Here is a 16,083-nt window from a genome sequence, read left to right as displayed (position 1 = left end):
ATTATTATTTTAAAAATTCAGGAACTCCGAGACCCAAATGCCATGTTTGTTTTTCAAAGAATGAACTTTAAAGGGTAGCTAACTTAATCGCAATGTATAAACAACATTTTTTTCATGTTGAAAAATGCTATAAACATTGTAATTTGTTTAAAGTCTGATAATTTCCACATAGCTGGTTTCATTAATTTCAGATAATTGGTAAATTTGGCAATTACTGCTATGTATTATTAGTTGAACTATTAATGTTTGTTTTTCTTTGTTCTAAAAAACAGACCAATTTCGCGTACAGATATTTCATGGACAGAAAGCAATTGTACCATATGTATAATGGTACGAAGCGAGAAAATATGTATTGCAATCCTATATAGCCTTTTTATATTATATAGCTGCCAGGTTGATAAATCATTCTTAGTTGGATAACTTTTTAACTGAATGTTCATCAAAATCAATATCATATAGTTGCCATAGCAACAATCGGTTCATAAGACCAAAAACGGTTATAATTTTGGAATTTATGAGTTGTTTTTTTTTATCAAAAATTTTTTATCAAATGCCATAACTAAGTTTATTTTAGTCGAATGGAAAAAATGAGGATACGGACTATTCAAGAGTGTACCAGCCAGACTCGTTTCAAAATTAAATAGCTTATATTAATTTTTAAAAAATATTATGACTGGAGTTTAAGTGTGTATGAGAATATTTTGTTATTTATTTCCTCAAAGTTAGTTACGACAACCATTACGAATATATTTTGCATTGAAGATCCAGTTTTTGTTTAAAACATTTGTATAATTTGAAGTATTTCTCCTAACTATTGCATATAAAAGTTCACTGTTAAATGCCACGGATGGAAACTCGCTTGCATGCATGCTAATATTGTATTAAGGAATGTACATTGCAGTCCAGTTTCTGGCGACCCTGCAGCTCCTGAAGCTCAATGACGACAACACTCTCGAGTATAACGCCCCCCAGTTTCCGCACCAGTTGAGTGGCTGCGGCTAGAGATCCGCCGGTGGCCAGCAAGTCGTCGACAATAATTACCTTTTGGCCGGGCTTGATGGCCGACCGTTGCATCTCGAAAATGTCCTGCAAAGATAAGTCTCTATATAGTTTCTATATCTATCAGTATTGAAACACTCACGCTGCCATATTCCAGTTTGTATTCCACGCCCACCAGCTCCCCCGCCAGCTTTCCCTTCTTTCGAATGGGCGCACAGCCGATGCCCAGTTCGGTGGCCAGCAGCAGATTTAGGAGGAATCCGCGCGAGTCTAGACCCACAATCAGCTCGACATCTGGATGCTGGGATCGTATATGTTGGACGAGCAGGTCCCGCAAATAGCGACACGCTTTTCCATCCGTTAACGCGCCAAATATGTCGCTGATAAGCGCAATACACCAATATAATGCACAGATAAGACGCTTATATAGCTTCATGTCAAATAAACCTAATAGCTTGTTCATTGAGTTGCCGATAAGCGACCCTTAATGGGCCCTCAACTCACCGGAATATAATGCCCTTTTTCGGAAAGTCGGGATACGTGCTAATGTGCGACTTCACATATTCCAATTGCTCCTCCGCACTGCTCATCTTATCCGGTGGGACTTAACTCAAGTTTGTACTTTGCAGAGATAGGAAAATAATAATTTGTTTATTTATAAATTCAGCTATCAAATTTTAAAATTGGTTATGCCAGCCAGCGCTGCGAAATGCGAGTGTTCGTGGCTGTTGCGCACTGCCAGCTGATGGCCCAGCTGTTAGTCAGTGGTTGCGGTGGTTGCGCCGGCTAAGCTAGAGCTGGCACTTGCTGCGTGAGCGAGTCAGCTGTGGCGCCATTTTTGAAATGTCACAAGTGCCATAAAATGCTTTCCTATAAATACTTATAATGTTATAAATTTTAAAACAAACAAAAATTTAACAATATTTAAGAAAAATCTTGTTTTGTTTTTTGATTAAATCAACCAAAATATATTAGGCAATTTTTTTCACAATTTAAAAAAAAAAAATAAATAAATAAATAATTTAGGGAATTTTACTTTAATTCTGTTTTTAAATATAAGAAAATTAAATTCGAATGCATATTAAATGAATAACTTAAATATTGTAAATTAATAGATAAACAAAGATGGAAAAATTTATTTATGGTATGCGTATGAGATAAGGCAATTTTAGCAGAACTTCTAATTTTTTGTTTTTTGATGTCTTCCTTTGAATTTGATGAACCGGAGGTCATCTCAGTAATTCAATGAGACATGTCCTAGACCATTAATGCAGGGAATGGTTTTGTTTGTCTTTGTTTTCTGGAGGATTCTAAAAATCGGCTTAAGAGGAGTAAGAAGTGAAGTTTCTTTTTGTATAATGCAGCTAGTCTAGTTTGACAATTTCTAGTCAACTAATATACATGTTTGTTCATTAATTTCAATTCAAATACCCATACGAGACGCGATCTTCTGCAATTTTTCTATTTTTGCGCTTCTCTCTGAAACAACATCTTACACAAATAAACATATTTTTCCCACATGCCTTCCAGCATGCAGTTGAGTGGTTTTTGAGGAGCCTTTGTGTTGTCCTGCGTTCCAAGCACGCAGGTAGATAGCCTGCAAAGTCTTGTGAATGAGAAACAAAATGTGGGTTTGGAAAATTATCAAAGAAAAAATTGCGCACGTAACTGTTAAATCGGCCTCAGTTGCATCTCATGGATGTAAACAAAATAATTGCCAAGAAATTTAAGCGATTTTGTCTCATTTATCCATGGCGCGCCAAATATTCCCACACACATGCACAGTTACTCCGCACTCACCTATCACTTACCAGCAGGTGAGTATGGACTCTCTCTCTCTCTCTCTCTCTCTCTCTGTGCGTGTTTCTGCTGCTCGAACTCTTCCAATGCGAAGCGCGACCCAAGCAAAGCAGTACGGTTTCAAGCCTCGATCATTGCGGTTCGTTGCGGTTTTTGAAAGCGGGCGACATAAAACAGTATTTTCGTGGGTAGCCTGCAGTGGCGCCGAAGAAGAAGAGGAAGAAACCATATTTGCCAAAACAAAAAGGCAGCACGTAGAACAATAGAAATAAATATTGTAATAAATAGACGGTCATAAATATTTATTAACAAAACGTGAAATACGAAACCGATGAGCGGCGGCGATCCAAAAACGAGTTTTCAAACACAAGCGAGAATTAAGTAAGGCCAATAAAAAAAGTTGCTTTTTGAAATTAATTTTTAACGGTCTTAACAGTGGCAAAAAGTAAATGTCAGCAACAACGATTTTTGACATTAAAAGTGTGTTGCAGCAACAGAAACTCAAGCCACAAACGAGCCACAAAGTTCATGCAACATCGTTCGTACTCGTTAAAACGTGAATTTGTTTGAAGGAAAAACCTACAACAGCAACATAAACAAAAACACACCAACAACAACAGCAAGAGCAAGTGCAACAATATTGCAAGCTGCAATGCCCATACATTCACACACACATACACACACACACACACACACACACACACACTCTCGCACTGGCAACCCAAATGTTGCTTTTAGCGCGCATGTTGCTGAAGACGTGCGTATTGAAAAGCAAAAAAAAAAAAAAACTGCAACCGCCGCAGCAGCAGCAAAAGCAACAACAACAACAACTAGCAACGTGAAAAACCAGAAAGAGGCACAGTTTTTTTTCCATATATTTTTTAAGGCGAACGAGCTTCTCATTTAACTTTACCGCCTTGCTGCTTGCAGTGCAGAAATTGCAACGTAGTGGCGCCCCAAAGTTCTTAAATGAGGGCTATGTATCAGAATTGATTTGTGGTTAGGTCTTGGCTAATATGCCATTGATGATCAATTTTATTAGAAATCTATTAATATTTAAGTTCATAGAACCAAGGGAGGTGGCCATAAAATATTGCAAATATAGAATGTTAAATGAAATGAGATGCTAATTCAGTGAGTGAATGATTGGTAGATAGGATCCATCAATGGCGAAAAAGGTGTTGCATTTTAGTTATTTACAGTTCTTTAAAATGCAGGCTTGTCAGAATAATTGTCGTTTTGCATGCTTCAGAAGATTGCTTCGAAGATCCGAGATGTTTGTTTAATGTTGCAAAACAATTCCGAATCCCTCTTCAATTGACGAAAGACTAGCAGATATTGCAACAAATATCGAATACGTTCGTAAAGTAAAGCCATTCAACAAACACCATTGCCGGAATTTTCGCAATTTCTTTAAACCTTGTCACACCTTTTTTTAGCATTCTGTGTAACGCTCAAGTGGACTACTGAATATCTTGTAGGCTTAAGAACTAGTGTAATATATTATTTAATGTGGATGAATGATATAAAACTTTGCTCATAGGATCTCATAAGATTCAAGTAAATTTTTTAATTGGAGCACAGTCTGGAATACAAATGCTCACGCTTCAGTTAGGTAATTAGGCGCCCAGCTAGTCCGCTCCTGTGTTCTGAAGGTACCAATGCTGAAGAATCTCGGTGAGTTACTATTATATATAGCACATTGTTGTTGTTGTTGTTGTAGATAGCTAGCTAGTTTGCTGGGACTTGTTGTTGTTTCTGTTTCTGTTTTCGCTGTATTTGGTTTTTTGGAATGCGCGAATGTTTGCGAACATAAAAATCGTGATCTAATAAAAACAACGACAACCGAAGCTGGCAAAGAAGCCAAAGGAGAGGGAGCGGACCTTGCCAGTCAAGAGCTGCGAAGAGAGCGAGTCGAAGTGGAAGGCGAAGTCTCGTTTCTGGGCTTGCTTTGTGCTTTTCGCAAGCAAAACAAACGCTCCCACATTCTCGGAGAATTGTTGGGGGAACTCAAGTTGTAGTTGTAGTGGAATTCAGAGTTGGTGGTGACTGATGTTTGGCTTGAAAGAGTGTGTCAATAGCTGACCAGATGCCTGTCTGCCATATGTTAAAAAAGAAATCGTCAGCTATAAAAAGAAGAAGAAGGGAGACGTAAAACATTTCCGCATAATTCTTAAATGTGGCTTTTATTTTGCTCAAAAGGGGGAACTCGTTTGTTAATGGTTGCTTGCTTGGCCAAAACAGTCGCTAATAAAGTGAGCAACAACAACAACAACAGCAACAACAATAAGCGGGCAACCCCTTTACATGTGTCCCAACTTGTTTATATATTTTTTTTGAGGTTCCACTTAGTTGGTTACCAAAACGAAACAACAGCAGAAAAGTGTAACAAGTAGCCATAAAAAGAAATAACAACAACAATTAGATAGATATGCGGAAAAGACACACTCGCCTGTTCAGCAGCGGGAAAAGTTTTTCTCATTTAAAAATAATTAAGCCGCATTAGCTGAGAAAATGCCAACAAACAGACGCACAGACACACAGCCAGATAGACGGAGAATTTTCATTAAGGCGGAAAATGAATTGCATTGCCGGCCATTGGAAAAGCGCACCTTGGGTGGCAACTTAGCGGGAGGGGGGATGACGCGGAGGGGGAGGGCTTAGTAATTGCCACATGTGAGTGGCAGCTAGTTATGCCTAATGTGAAATTTGTGCTGTTGTTGTTGCTGTTGTTTCTATTTAAAGATAAAGTAGAAAGTCATTAAGTGACGCTCGAGGCCCAAGAAGCAAGACTCAAACGATTTCAATGGTCATTACGACGATCACGGAGAGGAGGCTGATGTTGGTGTGGTTTATGGCGATGATGATGGTGTTGTTTATGGAGATGATGAGGATGATGAGGATGATGGAGATGATGGAGATGAAGATGAGTTGAGATGATGGTGTTGATGAGCAAACGCATTTTGCGCGGCAGTGGCGAGTTTGCAGTTGCCACGCAAATTGTTTGAAAAGAAAGCCAAGTCTGGTGAGGTGCTGCAGCTAAATGCATCCGTATGCTCGCAGCTGGTACTTTAGTATGTGGGAAAAGTTTGCCAATCAACTACTCTTTGGTCAGACAGGCAAATAATTGCCAATTGAAATTTGACAAATCAAAAACAATTGTAAAAACAGTTGTATTATTTATGAACAATTTATTGTTATTACCTTTCTTGCAACAGGATTTTGGAATAATTCATCACTTTTTACAAGTAATTTTATTTATGGATGAAATAATTATGCCACATATAAAATATATGAACATTGAATCCGCACAAGTTGTTCGGAACACTGATTGTTCAGGCAGGACAATAAGCAGCATTTAAATTTGATCAATTTAATTTTTATAAAACCCATGCCTTGTTTAACACAAATTTGAAATGCAAATTTTTGTATGAGAACTGAATGATCAGAGAGGCAAGCACTTAGGTTGCTTTCAAGCTCGAACAAGTTCACATTTAAAGGGAAAAAATATCTTACGAAATACGAATAATATTTAAACACTTTTTCTCAGTTTTACGGAAACTTTTCTATTAAATCAACTCTTTTAGCAAATAGAAATATGCAATGGGGCTTATATAAATGCTAATAAGCAAACTTTCATATCAAACTTTGAGTGAAACCATTAAAGTTGTTTCTCAGTTATTATATAAGTATCTGTACCACCATTATTATTTGATGATCTTCTAAGATCTTCTTTAGTCAAGTCTTATAACTAAGTTTCATTTGGCTTGGGCTTCTTGCATGAGTGAGTGAAACGATTGTAGTTCGAAATCGATAGCTTAGCTACAGTATCAAATATTGGCATTCGTTAGATATAGAGTTACACTTTCCATACCGTATTGTTTGTGAGAGGTTTGGGAAACTATAGATACAAGACTTTAATGCGGATATTGAAGCATACACTACAGCTTTGAACTAACTTTATAAGTGCAATACTGACAATTGCCATATCAGTTGATGAGGAGGCTTTTAGGCTGCTGGGAAGTTATTTAGATTCCTAAAACATAGAGTATTCTCATAATTCTTACATCTCCCATACTTTGGTGGCTTTGTTCCCTAAAACTCTGCTAGCTATACTCTACTTCACAATTTCGCACTGCAATTGTCGAAATGCTTGCAACAGCGATCCAAATGCGATCCAAATTCGCTAATTGTGGCAACTTTTGGGCAAACCCGTATTGCCCAATGCTGGCCACGTTTAAGGTAACAGCTCTGACTTGTTGCCTCCCCCTCGGTCTCTCGAATTACCCAACTGACCTTATTTTTGGGCACACATGCAAGCGTTTTAAAAAGTGCCATTCCAAGCGCTTTTCATGTGCTTTTTCGCTACGCCAGCAGCATTTGTGGGTCTTGCGAGTACTTCTGCTTGCCTTCCCTTTTTCCCCATTTGGTTTTTGTGTTGGGGGCTATTGATGTTAAATTAAGTTTCAGCTTTTATTTGTCTGGCAGAGAAACGCCGCAGCGGATGTACATACCCATATATTCGTATACGTACTTGTATACGTGTATTGTAGGTATCTGTGTACATCTGTAGGTTGGTATGTCTGCTGTCCGCTGTCCGCCGTCTGATGTCCGTACTTGGCGCAGACATCGTTTATGCTGCGTCATAATTCAACTTGAAGTGCGGCCAAGACCGAGGCGGGACTGGGGAGATGGGGGGCTGGGGAGCTGGGACTGGGACTGGCCGGCAGTTACTTTCTTTTGAAAGAAGCTGCGAGGAAGGCGCGAACATGTTTTCAAAAGGCAGCGCCAGCAATGCATGATCGATGCAAGAATTGTCGACAGTCGAGTGAAATTATTGTTCACAACACTCCCCATTTGCAGTCGCAGAGTCAGTCTCAGTCTCAGGCTCAGTCTCCGGTCTCCGGTCTCTGGTCTCAGAGCTCGAACCAGTCTCTGACTGCAATTGCAGTCGCAACATCCAATACCGGCGCTGTGTCCAGTTTTCTGAACTGAAATTACACGCCAGTCGTAGGAAATTATTATTGTCTGCGGTTTGTCTGCGTCGGGGTCTGGCTCTGGCTCTGAGTCTAGCTTCGAGTGTCAGACTTTGGCCAAAACTGTGGGCCCACTGTGATTTCATTTAAACTCCTATGCACACCCATTTCGGCTTTCAGCTTTTCAGCAGCTAATAATAGAGCCTACAGCAGCCTGAATGCACAGTGGCTCGCATCTTGGCTAAGCTTCGAGAAATGTAGTTTCCGGCAGTTGAGGTTACAAAATAATTTGAGCACAGACTGAGATTCAGAATCAAAGATTACGCGTTGGCTGCACTTTACAGGCAGAGCCGACTTCCAACAAAAATATTAGTACATGGATCTCAAATCAATTTCTTGAAGGAAATTTATGTTTAAACATGGGGTTTCTAGAAAAACTCGTGTTAAGCGAATTTGTGTTAAATAACTCATAAACTATATACAAAATATGGGGTTATGTTTCTCTGTTTTCACAATTCCACCAACAAAGTTTTAATGCTTAAATTTTCAAAATGAACAAAAAGTTATTCGTACTGTTCTACATTTCTCATAAACAGTTTCAGCTTATCAAGAAGACAAATATTTGTAAACGTGAACAATGTTAAGGCAGCTTAATATAAATTTCAAGATCCAATAGGCATATCATTTAATGAATTTTCGTGCTAAGCATTCTTCGTTTGTTTGTGGGGGTCTTCTTTCTTGCAAAAGATTGTTTATTGGCTTTTAAGAGATATTGGCTAAGCACCTTATGAGGAACTCTCTTGGAGATAAAATAAAAGTTGAAGGCAATAGGATATTTCGCAGCACTGATTACATCGATGTACTTAGTCCGTTTAAGTTGTATCCGAAATAGTGAGTATAGAGCGCTCGATATCGTTGTAGTAGGATTGTGGTGTTCCCGGAATCTGTTGAACCCAAATTTTGATAAATGTAAGCTAATGACGTTCCACCGATGCAAGCCTCACTTCGTTTCATATTACTTAAATATTGTTGTAATGCCATTCATAAAGATCGCATTGAATCTGTTCCAAGGCAATTTCTTTTGTTTGCCTTTCGTGGTCTTGGGTGGAGTAGACCCTCTGACCCTCTATTACCTTATTCTCACAGGCTGCAATTGTTAGGTCTTCGATCACGTGCTAATCGCCGGATCTCATTAGGTGTTGTTTTTATACAGAAATACATTTCTGGCGAAATCGAGTCTTCTTCTTTAAAAAATTATTGTAATTATATTTACTGAATGCATATCCCGTATGTTTTAATGTTATGTTATGTTTTTTGCTTATGATATTGACAGATATGTGTCAGAAATAAATATCGGAGTAGCAGTATGTTTTGTAAGTGCAAATAATATATATCTTCTTTCTAAAATATTTGTCAACTTCTGCCGTGTAGAACGAGGCTTTCAGCCTATTGCTCGTAAAAGGGGGAAGGGAGTAAATTTATGATCGCACTAGACTGATTTTCCCTTTAAGGAGGGCTAGGTGTATTTCAAATTCTCTAACGAGAAGCAGCTAAATGGTTCGTTTTTGCCAGTAAAAACTAGTAGCATTTAAAATAGCTTTGTAACCACTGTGCCTTGGCGTCTAGCAGTACGAGTAGACCAAGTGTAGGTGAGTCACAAGCGTCTGTGCTGGAGCGTGCAATTTTCTCGCAAGCTTTTCATTGTTATGGGACAGGTATTGATGGAAACAACTGCTTTCGGGCACAAGTGGCCACAACTTTCAATGAGTTGTTACAATACCAAAAAATATTTATATGTTAATGGGTTAGGCGGCGATTCTGGTCGTGCTCGCTCTATTCATTCAACTTATTAGCATTGTGGCGATAATTTGCTTTGCCTTTTGGCTTTTTGCCTTTGCCTCTGCCTCTGCCTCTGCATGGAAACGGGTTTGGAATGCGGTCCACTTCTCTACAAAACTGATGGATATTATTAATGTTTATAGGCGAGCACTTGTGGCAGCTGCCGGCCACAATTCTTTGAAATGCTTAAGCCGAGCTCATTTGGATTGTGATTGTTTCAATTTCTGTTTTTTTGTTTATTCTTCCAACGTTAGGCGAAAAGTGCAGCTCGTTTGGCATTGTTATTGTTGTTGTTGTTGTTGTGAGTGTATTGTTGTCGCTTTTCTCACACTCGTATTTATTTATTTAAATTATAGCCCGTCCTACAGTTGTGGGGGGCTTTCTTTTCCGGAAGGGGGGGGGGCGGGAAACACACACATTACGCATACGCAACGAATGCTGTGAAATAAGCCGAAGACAATGCACAAAACTCAACTCACTTGCATTTTTTATCTCTCCATTAACTCCATTATTTTTTCGGGGCATTAATTACGACTCCAGCGTGCTGCTGTTTCTTTGTGTTTTTTCCACACTTTCAAAACCATTTTCGAAAATGGAAACAAGTTTATTGATAACTCAGCCAAACGAGCGAGCCGGCCAATTGGCTTTGCGACCACTTGGCCATTTGGCTAGTTGGCTATTTGGCTATTCGCAACTCTTTGCCATGAATCACGGCTAAAATTAGATGGACAGCTTTGGGGCTTGGGGCTTGGGGCTCGGACTTGTCTGCTGTCGGTTGTTGTTGTTGTTTTCAATATTTTTTGCATAATGTTTTGCTTTTGCTTTTTCATTTCTCCAGACATCCAGACATGTGTTTCTTTCTCCGACTTTCTGATCGATCGTAGAATTGGCGGTGAAAATTAAGCAACATTGTGGAAATTATCTTCGTGATTTACATAAGCTTTATGATTGCACATGTTTATTAAAAGTGCCTCTTGCTGTTGCTGTTGTTGTTGTTGTTGTTGTTACTGATTGAGGTGAAGGGAAGTAGAGTTGTGTATGATTAAATTGTATTATGATTCGAAAATTAAGCTTTTGATGGCCATGATATGATGACAACCGAAAAAAAACCCCTATAAGTGGATGATAATCGGAATTGTTGATGAAAATCTCAGTGCAACTGTTTTTAATTTTTGTTTCAACAAAATTGTTGTTAAAGGTTGTTGTATTTCTTAAACAGCTGCCACTTTCGAATATGGTTGCTCACATCTAAAAATTGCTACAAGGATTACAAATTGAACGAACTGAAATTTATTAAGCTAGTGTGAGATTTCATATCCTCTTCATGTTCCCAAAGGATCGCAGTACCTTCAAAAAAGATATTCCGCGCCATTAGAAGCAGCTTAAGTTTCTTTTGAATGGGAGTGTTTAGAAGAGTAATGACTTCTGCTGGAATGGGTTTCCTTCTATTGTCTAGCAGTGGATCTGAGGATAATATTATATATATATGGGTGATGAAAGACTTCTTCGTTTTTTTGAAAAGAAATCCAGTTGCATGACGAACGCATTTTCTTTCTCTCTACGAGTATAGGAGGACTGTGTATTTTTTCCTGTCTACCTGCTACATAAATAATTATATAGTAGAACTGAGAAGCCATAAAATGTTCGGCACACGATTGATATATAATCTGTAATAGATTATATGCTCGTGCTGGACTTTTTTTGGCAAAGTACCTTAATTCGACTTGGGTTTTTCTTTTGTGAATCGCGCATCAAATGACTGTTAATTTGCTCAAATAGTTGACCCCATTTGTCAGCTTTTTCTTCGAGTTTATTTGTTTAAATAAATGCGGCATGAAGGCAGATTTGCTAGCCAGCCAATTGTGATTTGAGTCCATAACCGTTTCTTTTCCCCAACTCTGGTGTATAACGAGGTCATCAAACTAAAAGCTGGCCAATTTAATAAGCTTAACTGAAAATGAAGAATACACACAATGCGACTTATTGCTGCTCCACTGCTGTTGGGTGGAGGAAGAGACAAACGCAAGTCATTTACAAACATTACTCGACATCGTTGTTAACTTTAGACGAGTACTTGTATACACGTTTGACTTCGCTTAACTTCTTTCAGCAGTCGCGCATAAACAAAAGGTGAACTGAGTGCCCCCCCGACTGTCCCTCCACACCCGTGCCCCTGGAAAACAAAGCAGCTGGAAAATGGGCACGAAAATCGAGTACGTCGACACAACCCATCTATATGCCTCGAAGTATATACGCAACTCGAAGGCGATAGGCGTCTTGTGGGCCATCTTCACCATTTGCTATGCCATCATCGGCATCGTTGCGTTTGTGACGCCAGGTATGTACGAGTACGAGTATCTAGACAATGTCTATTGTGTGTACTTCTACTTCGAATGCTATCCCCCCTCCAGAGTGGATTGGCGATCCGGATGGGGACAGTGCAGGTCGTCTGGGGCTCTGGCAGCTGTGCCAGCGCGACGAGATCTTTGACAGCTGTCGGCGAAACTGGGAGAGCATAGTTGCGGTGCCGACGTTTTCGTTTCAGGTGAGTCCAAGAGTCGCTTTGTTCTGTGGCAGATCTGCTTATGCCTCTATACCCTGCACCCGAAAGTTTGAAGCGTATACTAGAAAGCGTATATTAGAAAGTTAAAGCATGAGCAGACGAATCGATGGAGAAGTGTCCGTCTGTATGAACCACGATAAGTCGGCCCACACTTGCCTTATCCATAAGCAGAGCAAAATTTAATATACGTCGCATATAGCCACATTATGTTATAAAGCTGTCTTAGATGTGTAGAAGAATCTCTTTTAAGAGTTTTGTGTAATGTCTGTAAAGTTTCATTATTCATTTCATATTTTTAATTTATAATCATGTTCACCATAGGCAGAAGTTTTCTTAAGAATCGGTCAACAATCTAAGTGATATAGTAGCTGTCAAAGCTTATTTACATCAAACGATTGTAGTGGGCTTAGAGTATTCCAGAGTCGGGCTGACACGAGCTCTTCGTTCCACTCGTTTCAACTATTTATTTGTGCTCTTTCAGTTGGCCACATTCTTCATGATCGCCGCCGTCGCCTTGGCCTTGCTGACAATATTCTTCTTGGTCTGTTTGCTGTTCATGAAGTCGACGCGCGTCTTCAGTATCTGCGGTTGGATGCAAATCATATCGGGTAGGTGTCTCGAGCTCTATTCCCCATTCCCGGCACTGCGGAAGTCTGATAGAATTACAGAATCTCTAGCTATTATCGACGGCCGACTTTGGCTCTTTAGCACGTGCCAAGACAATCGAGCAATCTAAGTTTTCGCTTTAGTCACGTACCCTCAAATATTTGAGACTGTTTATTTATTGATTTTTTGTCCGTCACCTGCCTGCACCCGGCAGCTCTTTGCATGATTGTGGCCTGTGCCGCCTTTCCCTTTGGCTGGAATTCGGATGATTTCCGCAAGATTTGCGGACCGGAAGCGAATCGTTTCGAGCTGGGGCTCTGCAGCATACGTTGGGCCTATCCGCTGGCCATTATTGGCTGCATCGACGGCGTTGTTTTGGCCACCTTGGCCTTCATTCTGGCCACGCGACATGTGCGCCTCCAGCCCGATCCAATCTATCAGAATTCGCTCTACAAAGGTGAGTTCGAATGACATTTTAATTTAATTTATATAATACTCTTGAGACTGCGGAATTTAAATAAAACTTTGATAAAGACGAAAAGAAGGCAAAGCTGCAATTAAGTCTAAAAGCCATTATAAACAAGAATTTAAAAGAAGTTTCAATTTTGTAAATAATGGAAAAATTAAATTTGTTCTTAAAAGTATGTAACTAAGAATATAAAATGCGCGACAAATGCTTACAGAAAAATCCATTAAACTAAACTTTAATGTTTAAAAAAGTTTAAGAAAAAAGAAAGTTGTATAAGAATTTTTCTTGTCGCACTACGAAATAATAAATAAATAAAATAGCTAATTATTTCAACTCTCCCCTGCACTTCTCACATCAAACACTTGAGATTCAATTTTCGTCTGCTTTTAAGGCAAATTATGTAAAATAATAATAATTGATAAGCTAAATTTATTTGATACGAAATATTATATGTGTATGCCCGTATATATTTTATTTTATTCAATAAATCGACAAATTTTGCTGGCGATACAGATTACAAGACTATGATTTATATTATATTATAATATTATATATTCAACAAAGATATCTAATAAGTAATACAACAAAAATGATAATTTGATAAAAATAATGTGGAAATCACTTCACAAACTAACATTCTCGTACAGATTCGTACAGTACACCTAATTCTGGTTTTACACGGTCTCTTTTTACACGGTTTGAAAATTAACAATTGCATATACTATGTATATTTCTTTAGAGGTAAGGAACCACTCACCTATTTTTGTCTTTTTTTACACGGCTGTTTCTGGCACCAATCTACCGTGTAAAAACAGAATTAGTTGTATATGTACATATATATGTGTAACATTATTTATTTATTTGTGAGCACTTGTTTATAAGCCTTGCTCATTGCAAATTTGTTTATATCGAGCTTATATAGGTTGTTTTATCTGATTAGTAGAGTAATTAAACATTTCATCATTCTTTATTTAAAAATATATATTATTTTGTAAGATTATTTGATCAGTTTTGTTTGTGTTTTTCCTCTTTGTAGGCGAAATAAACAACGCGTATCTGACGGATGCGATCAGCTTGGCGGGCTCGCGAAAGTCGCAGCCGCACATAACGGGACTGAACCTGCAGCCCATACTGCTGGTGGCGCCACCCAATGAGGACACCATATCACAATTCTCGCGCTATCATTGAGAGTCGGCTGGAATAGGAATCAAGAATTAACACACACACACACGCACGCATGCACACGCACGCACACACACACACACAGACGCGAGCAGCAAACAGTTTCGCTGAATCGCACGCTTAGCGCGTACATCAACCAGCGGCACGAACACATGAACGCGGCGCACAGTGGCACTCCAACTGTACAGAGCTTGCCAAACTGCAACTGGCTGGCGGTTGTTTTCAAAATTCGAAAAAACCGCATTGTCCGCATTGTGTGTGGGTGCATCTGTGTGTGCGTGCGTGTGTGTGTGTGTGTGTGTGTGTGTGTATGTGTGTTTTGGTGTGTGTGAGTGTGTGTGCATGTATTTCGACTGAATGCTAAATTAATTGTTAAGTCTTGACTAATTAAACGCTTGTGTGTGTTGTTGTATAGCTGTGCCTAAATATTTTAGTAGCGTCTGTAAAATATACTATTCTATATATACATTCCCAACAATCCTAAATCAAAATCAAAAATAAAACTAATAATCATGTACAAATATTAAGCGTAAAAACAATTTCATGCGTATTTCATTGAAACCGCAGAGGAGGCAATTATCCCCTCATCATCATCATCATCAGCATCAGCATCTGGAACGGCAATCGATGGGCGGCCACTCTTCTGCTGTGCAGTTGGACAAACAAAAGTCAAATCGTGCCCCCAGAATGGCGCATAAAACCCAATAACAACCAACTTAGCGCCCAATTTGTTTTTGCCGCCGCCGCTGCGTCGCTACTCTCTCGAGGCCCATAACCATTTGGCACATACTTTTCCAATAAAGTATTTACAGGCGCGCAAACTTTTTGCCTGAATTGAAATATTCGGCGCCATGTCAAATAGAAAAATACTTATTGTGGGGTGTGGTGGTGTGGGGGGGGGGGGTAGTTGGTGCGCTACCGGGCTACGTTTTAATATTCTTGTATAATTCATAAGCAATTCCATCAACGCTCACAAATGCGGCCTAAGTGGCCAACAAGCTGTCGCCAAGCAGCGAAGGCGGACGCGCATATCGAAAAATCCACCCCCACAGTACTTTTTATTTACTTCTACGTTCCCGCCCCCTTAAGCGACCACCCGCCCGCTCGCTCGCCCTGAAAGCCGGCCTGCAACATATGGCCAACCAAGGCAGTTTTCCAATTGCGTGCGAGCGTTGTCTACGGCCTCGCCACGTTCGCTGTTGTTTTATATTATTTTGATGCCGCAACCTCAGCCCCCAGCCCCCAACCCGCAACCCCCGGCACCACCCTAATCTGTGTACATGTCGGACTATATAGGCAAAATCACAATGAAGATCTCTTGCGGCACATTGCAGCGATTTTGATGTGCCAATTGTTTTTATTCGATTTTATGGCGAGCCATAAACGAATTTTTAACTTTTCCTGTCCTTCGGCTTTGATAGTCATGCTCTCTCTCTCTCTCTCTCGCTTTCTTCCTGCTATGCCTAAATAATCGTAAATGTATATGTGTGTGTCTGTGTGGGTGCAGAGGCGTTGCAAAGGGGGTCGACATTACTTCACTTACTTATTTGCGTTCGTCTGTATGAACGCAAGTATCTCAAAAAGTATCAGAGCTAGGATAACAAAACTTGGTATGCATATTCCCCTCAACATTGCTTATTTTCGGGTTT

At 39.5% G+C, this 16,083-nt stretch overlaps 2 protein-coding genes across 3 annotated transcripts; one reads left to right on the top strand and one right to left on the bottom strand.

Annotated features, from left to right (window-relative positions):
* Nucleotides 1-679: 679 nt before the first annotated feature.
* LOC115632763 (adenine phosphoribosyltransferase) lies at nucleotides 680-1,699 on the bottom strand. Its single transcript, XM_030530011.1, has 3 exons — nucleotides 1,504-1,699; nucleotides 1,142-1,379; nucleotides 680-1,086 (listed from the first exon to the last, which is right to left on the bottom strand). Exons 1-3 carry the CDS (start codon nucleotides 1,587-1,589, stop codon nucleotides 871-873), a joined length of 540 nt encoding a protein of 179 aa, XP_030385871.1. The 5' UTR covers nucleotides 1,590-1,699; the 3' UTR covers nucleotides 680-870.
* A 1,241-nt stretch (nucleotides 1,700-2,940) lies between these two features.
* Nucleotides 2,941-14,909, top strand: LOC115632784 (LHFPL tetraspan subfamily member 3 protein). 2 transcript variants are annotated; one of them, XM_030530036.1, is made up of 6 exons: nucleotides 2,941-3,180; nucleotides 11,728-11,952; nucleotides 12,026-12,159; nucleotides 12,659-12,785; nucleotides 12,998-13,240; nucleotides 14,289-14,909. In XM_030530036.1, the coding sequence occupies exons 2-6, from the start codon at nucleotides 11,811-11,813 to the stop codon at nucleotides 14,438-14,440; spliced, it is 798 nt and encodes a 265-aa protein (XP_030385896.1). In that variant the 5' UTR covers nucleotides 2,941-3,180; nucleotides 11,728-11,810; the 3' UTR covers nucleotides 14,441-14,909. The 2 variants fall into 2 exon arrangements, with proteins under 2 accessions (XP_030385896.1, XP_030385895.1); XM_030530035.1 differs by having other exon boundaries at nucleotides 11,725-11,952.
* Nucleotides 14,910-16,083: the final 1,174 nt, after the last annotated feature.

The sequence above is a fragment of the Scaptodrosophila lebanonensis genome, unplaced genomic scaffold (genome assembly GCF_003285725.1).
Source record: "Scaptodrosophila lebanonensis strain 11010-0011.00,11010-0021.00 unplaced genomic scaffold, SlebRS2 tig00001415-arrow-pilon, whole genome shotgun sequence".
Taxonomy (NCBI): Eukaryota; Metazoa; Arthropoda; class Insecta; order Diptera; family Drosophilidae; genus Scaptodrosophila; species Scaptodrosophila lebanonensis.
This window is presented reverse-complemented; position numbering and strand designations above follow the sequence as displayed.

Coding starts and splice junctions, on each gene's coding strand:
- LOC115632763 (XM_030530011.1), bottom strand. CDS start 1,589: ATGAGCAGTGCGGAGGAGCAATTGGAATATGTGAAGTCGCACATTAGC. Junction 1,380..1,503: donor AAAAAGGGCATTATATTCCG/GTGAGTTGAGGG, acceptor TGCGCTTATCAG/CGACATATTTGGCGCGTTAA. Junction 1,087..1,141: donor ACAAACTGGAATATGGCAGC/GTGAGTGTTTCA, acceptor TTATCTTTGCAG/GACATTTTCGAGATGCAACG.
- LOC115632784 (XM_030530036.1), top strand. CDS start 11,811: ATGGGCACGAAAATCGAGTACGTCGACACAACCCATCTATATGCCTCG. Junction 11,953..12,025: donor CGTTGCGTTTGTGACGCCAG/GTATGTACGAGT, acceptor TCCCCCCTCCAG/AGTGGATTGGCGATCCGGAT. Junction 12,786..12,997: donor TTGGATGCAAATCATATCGG/GTAGGTGTCTCG, acceptor TGCACCCGGCAG/CTCTTTGCATGATTGTGGCC.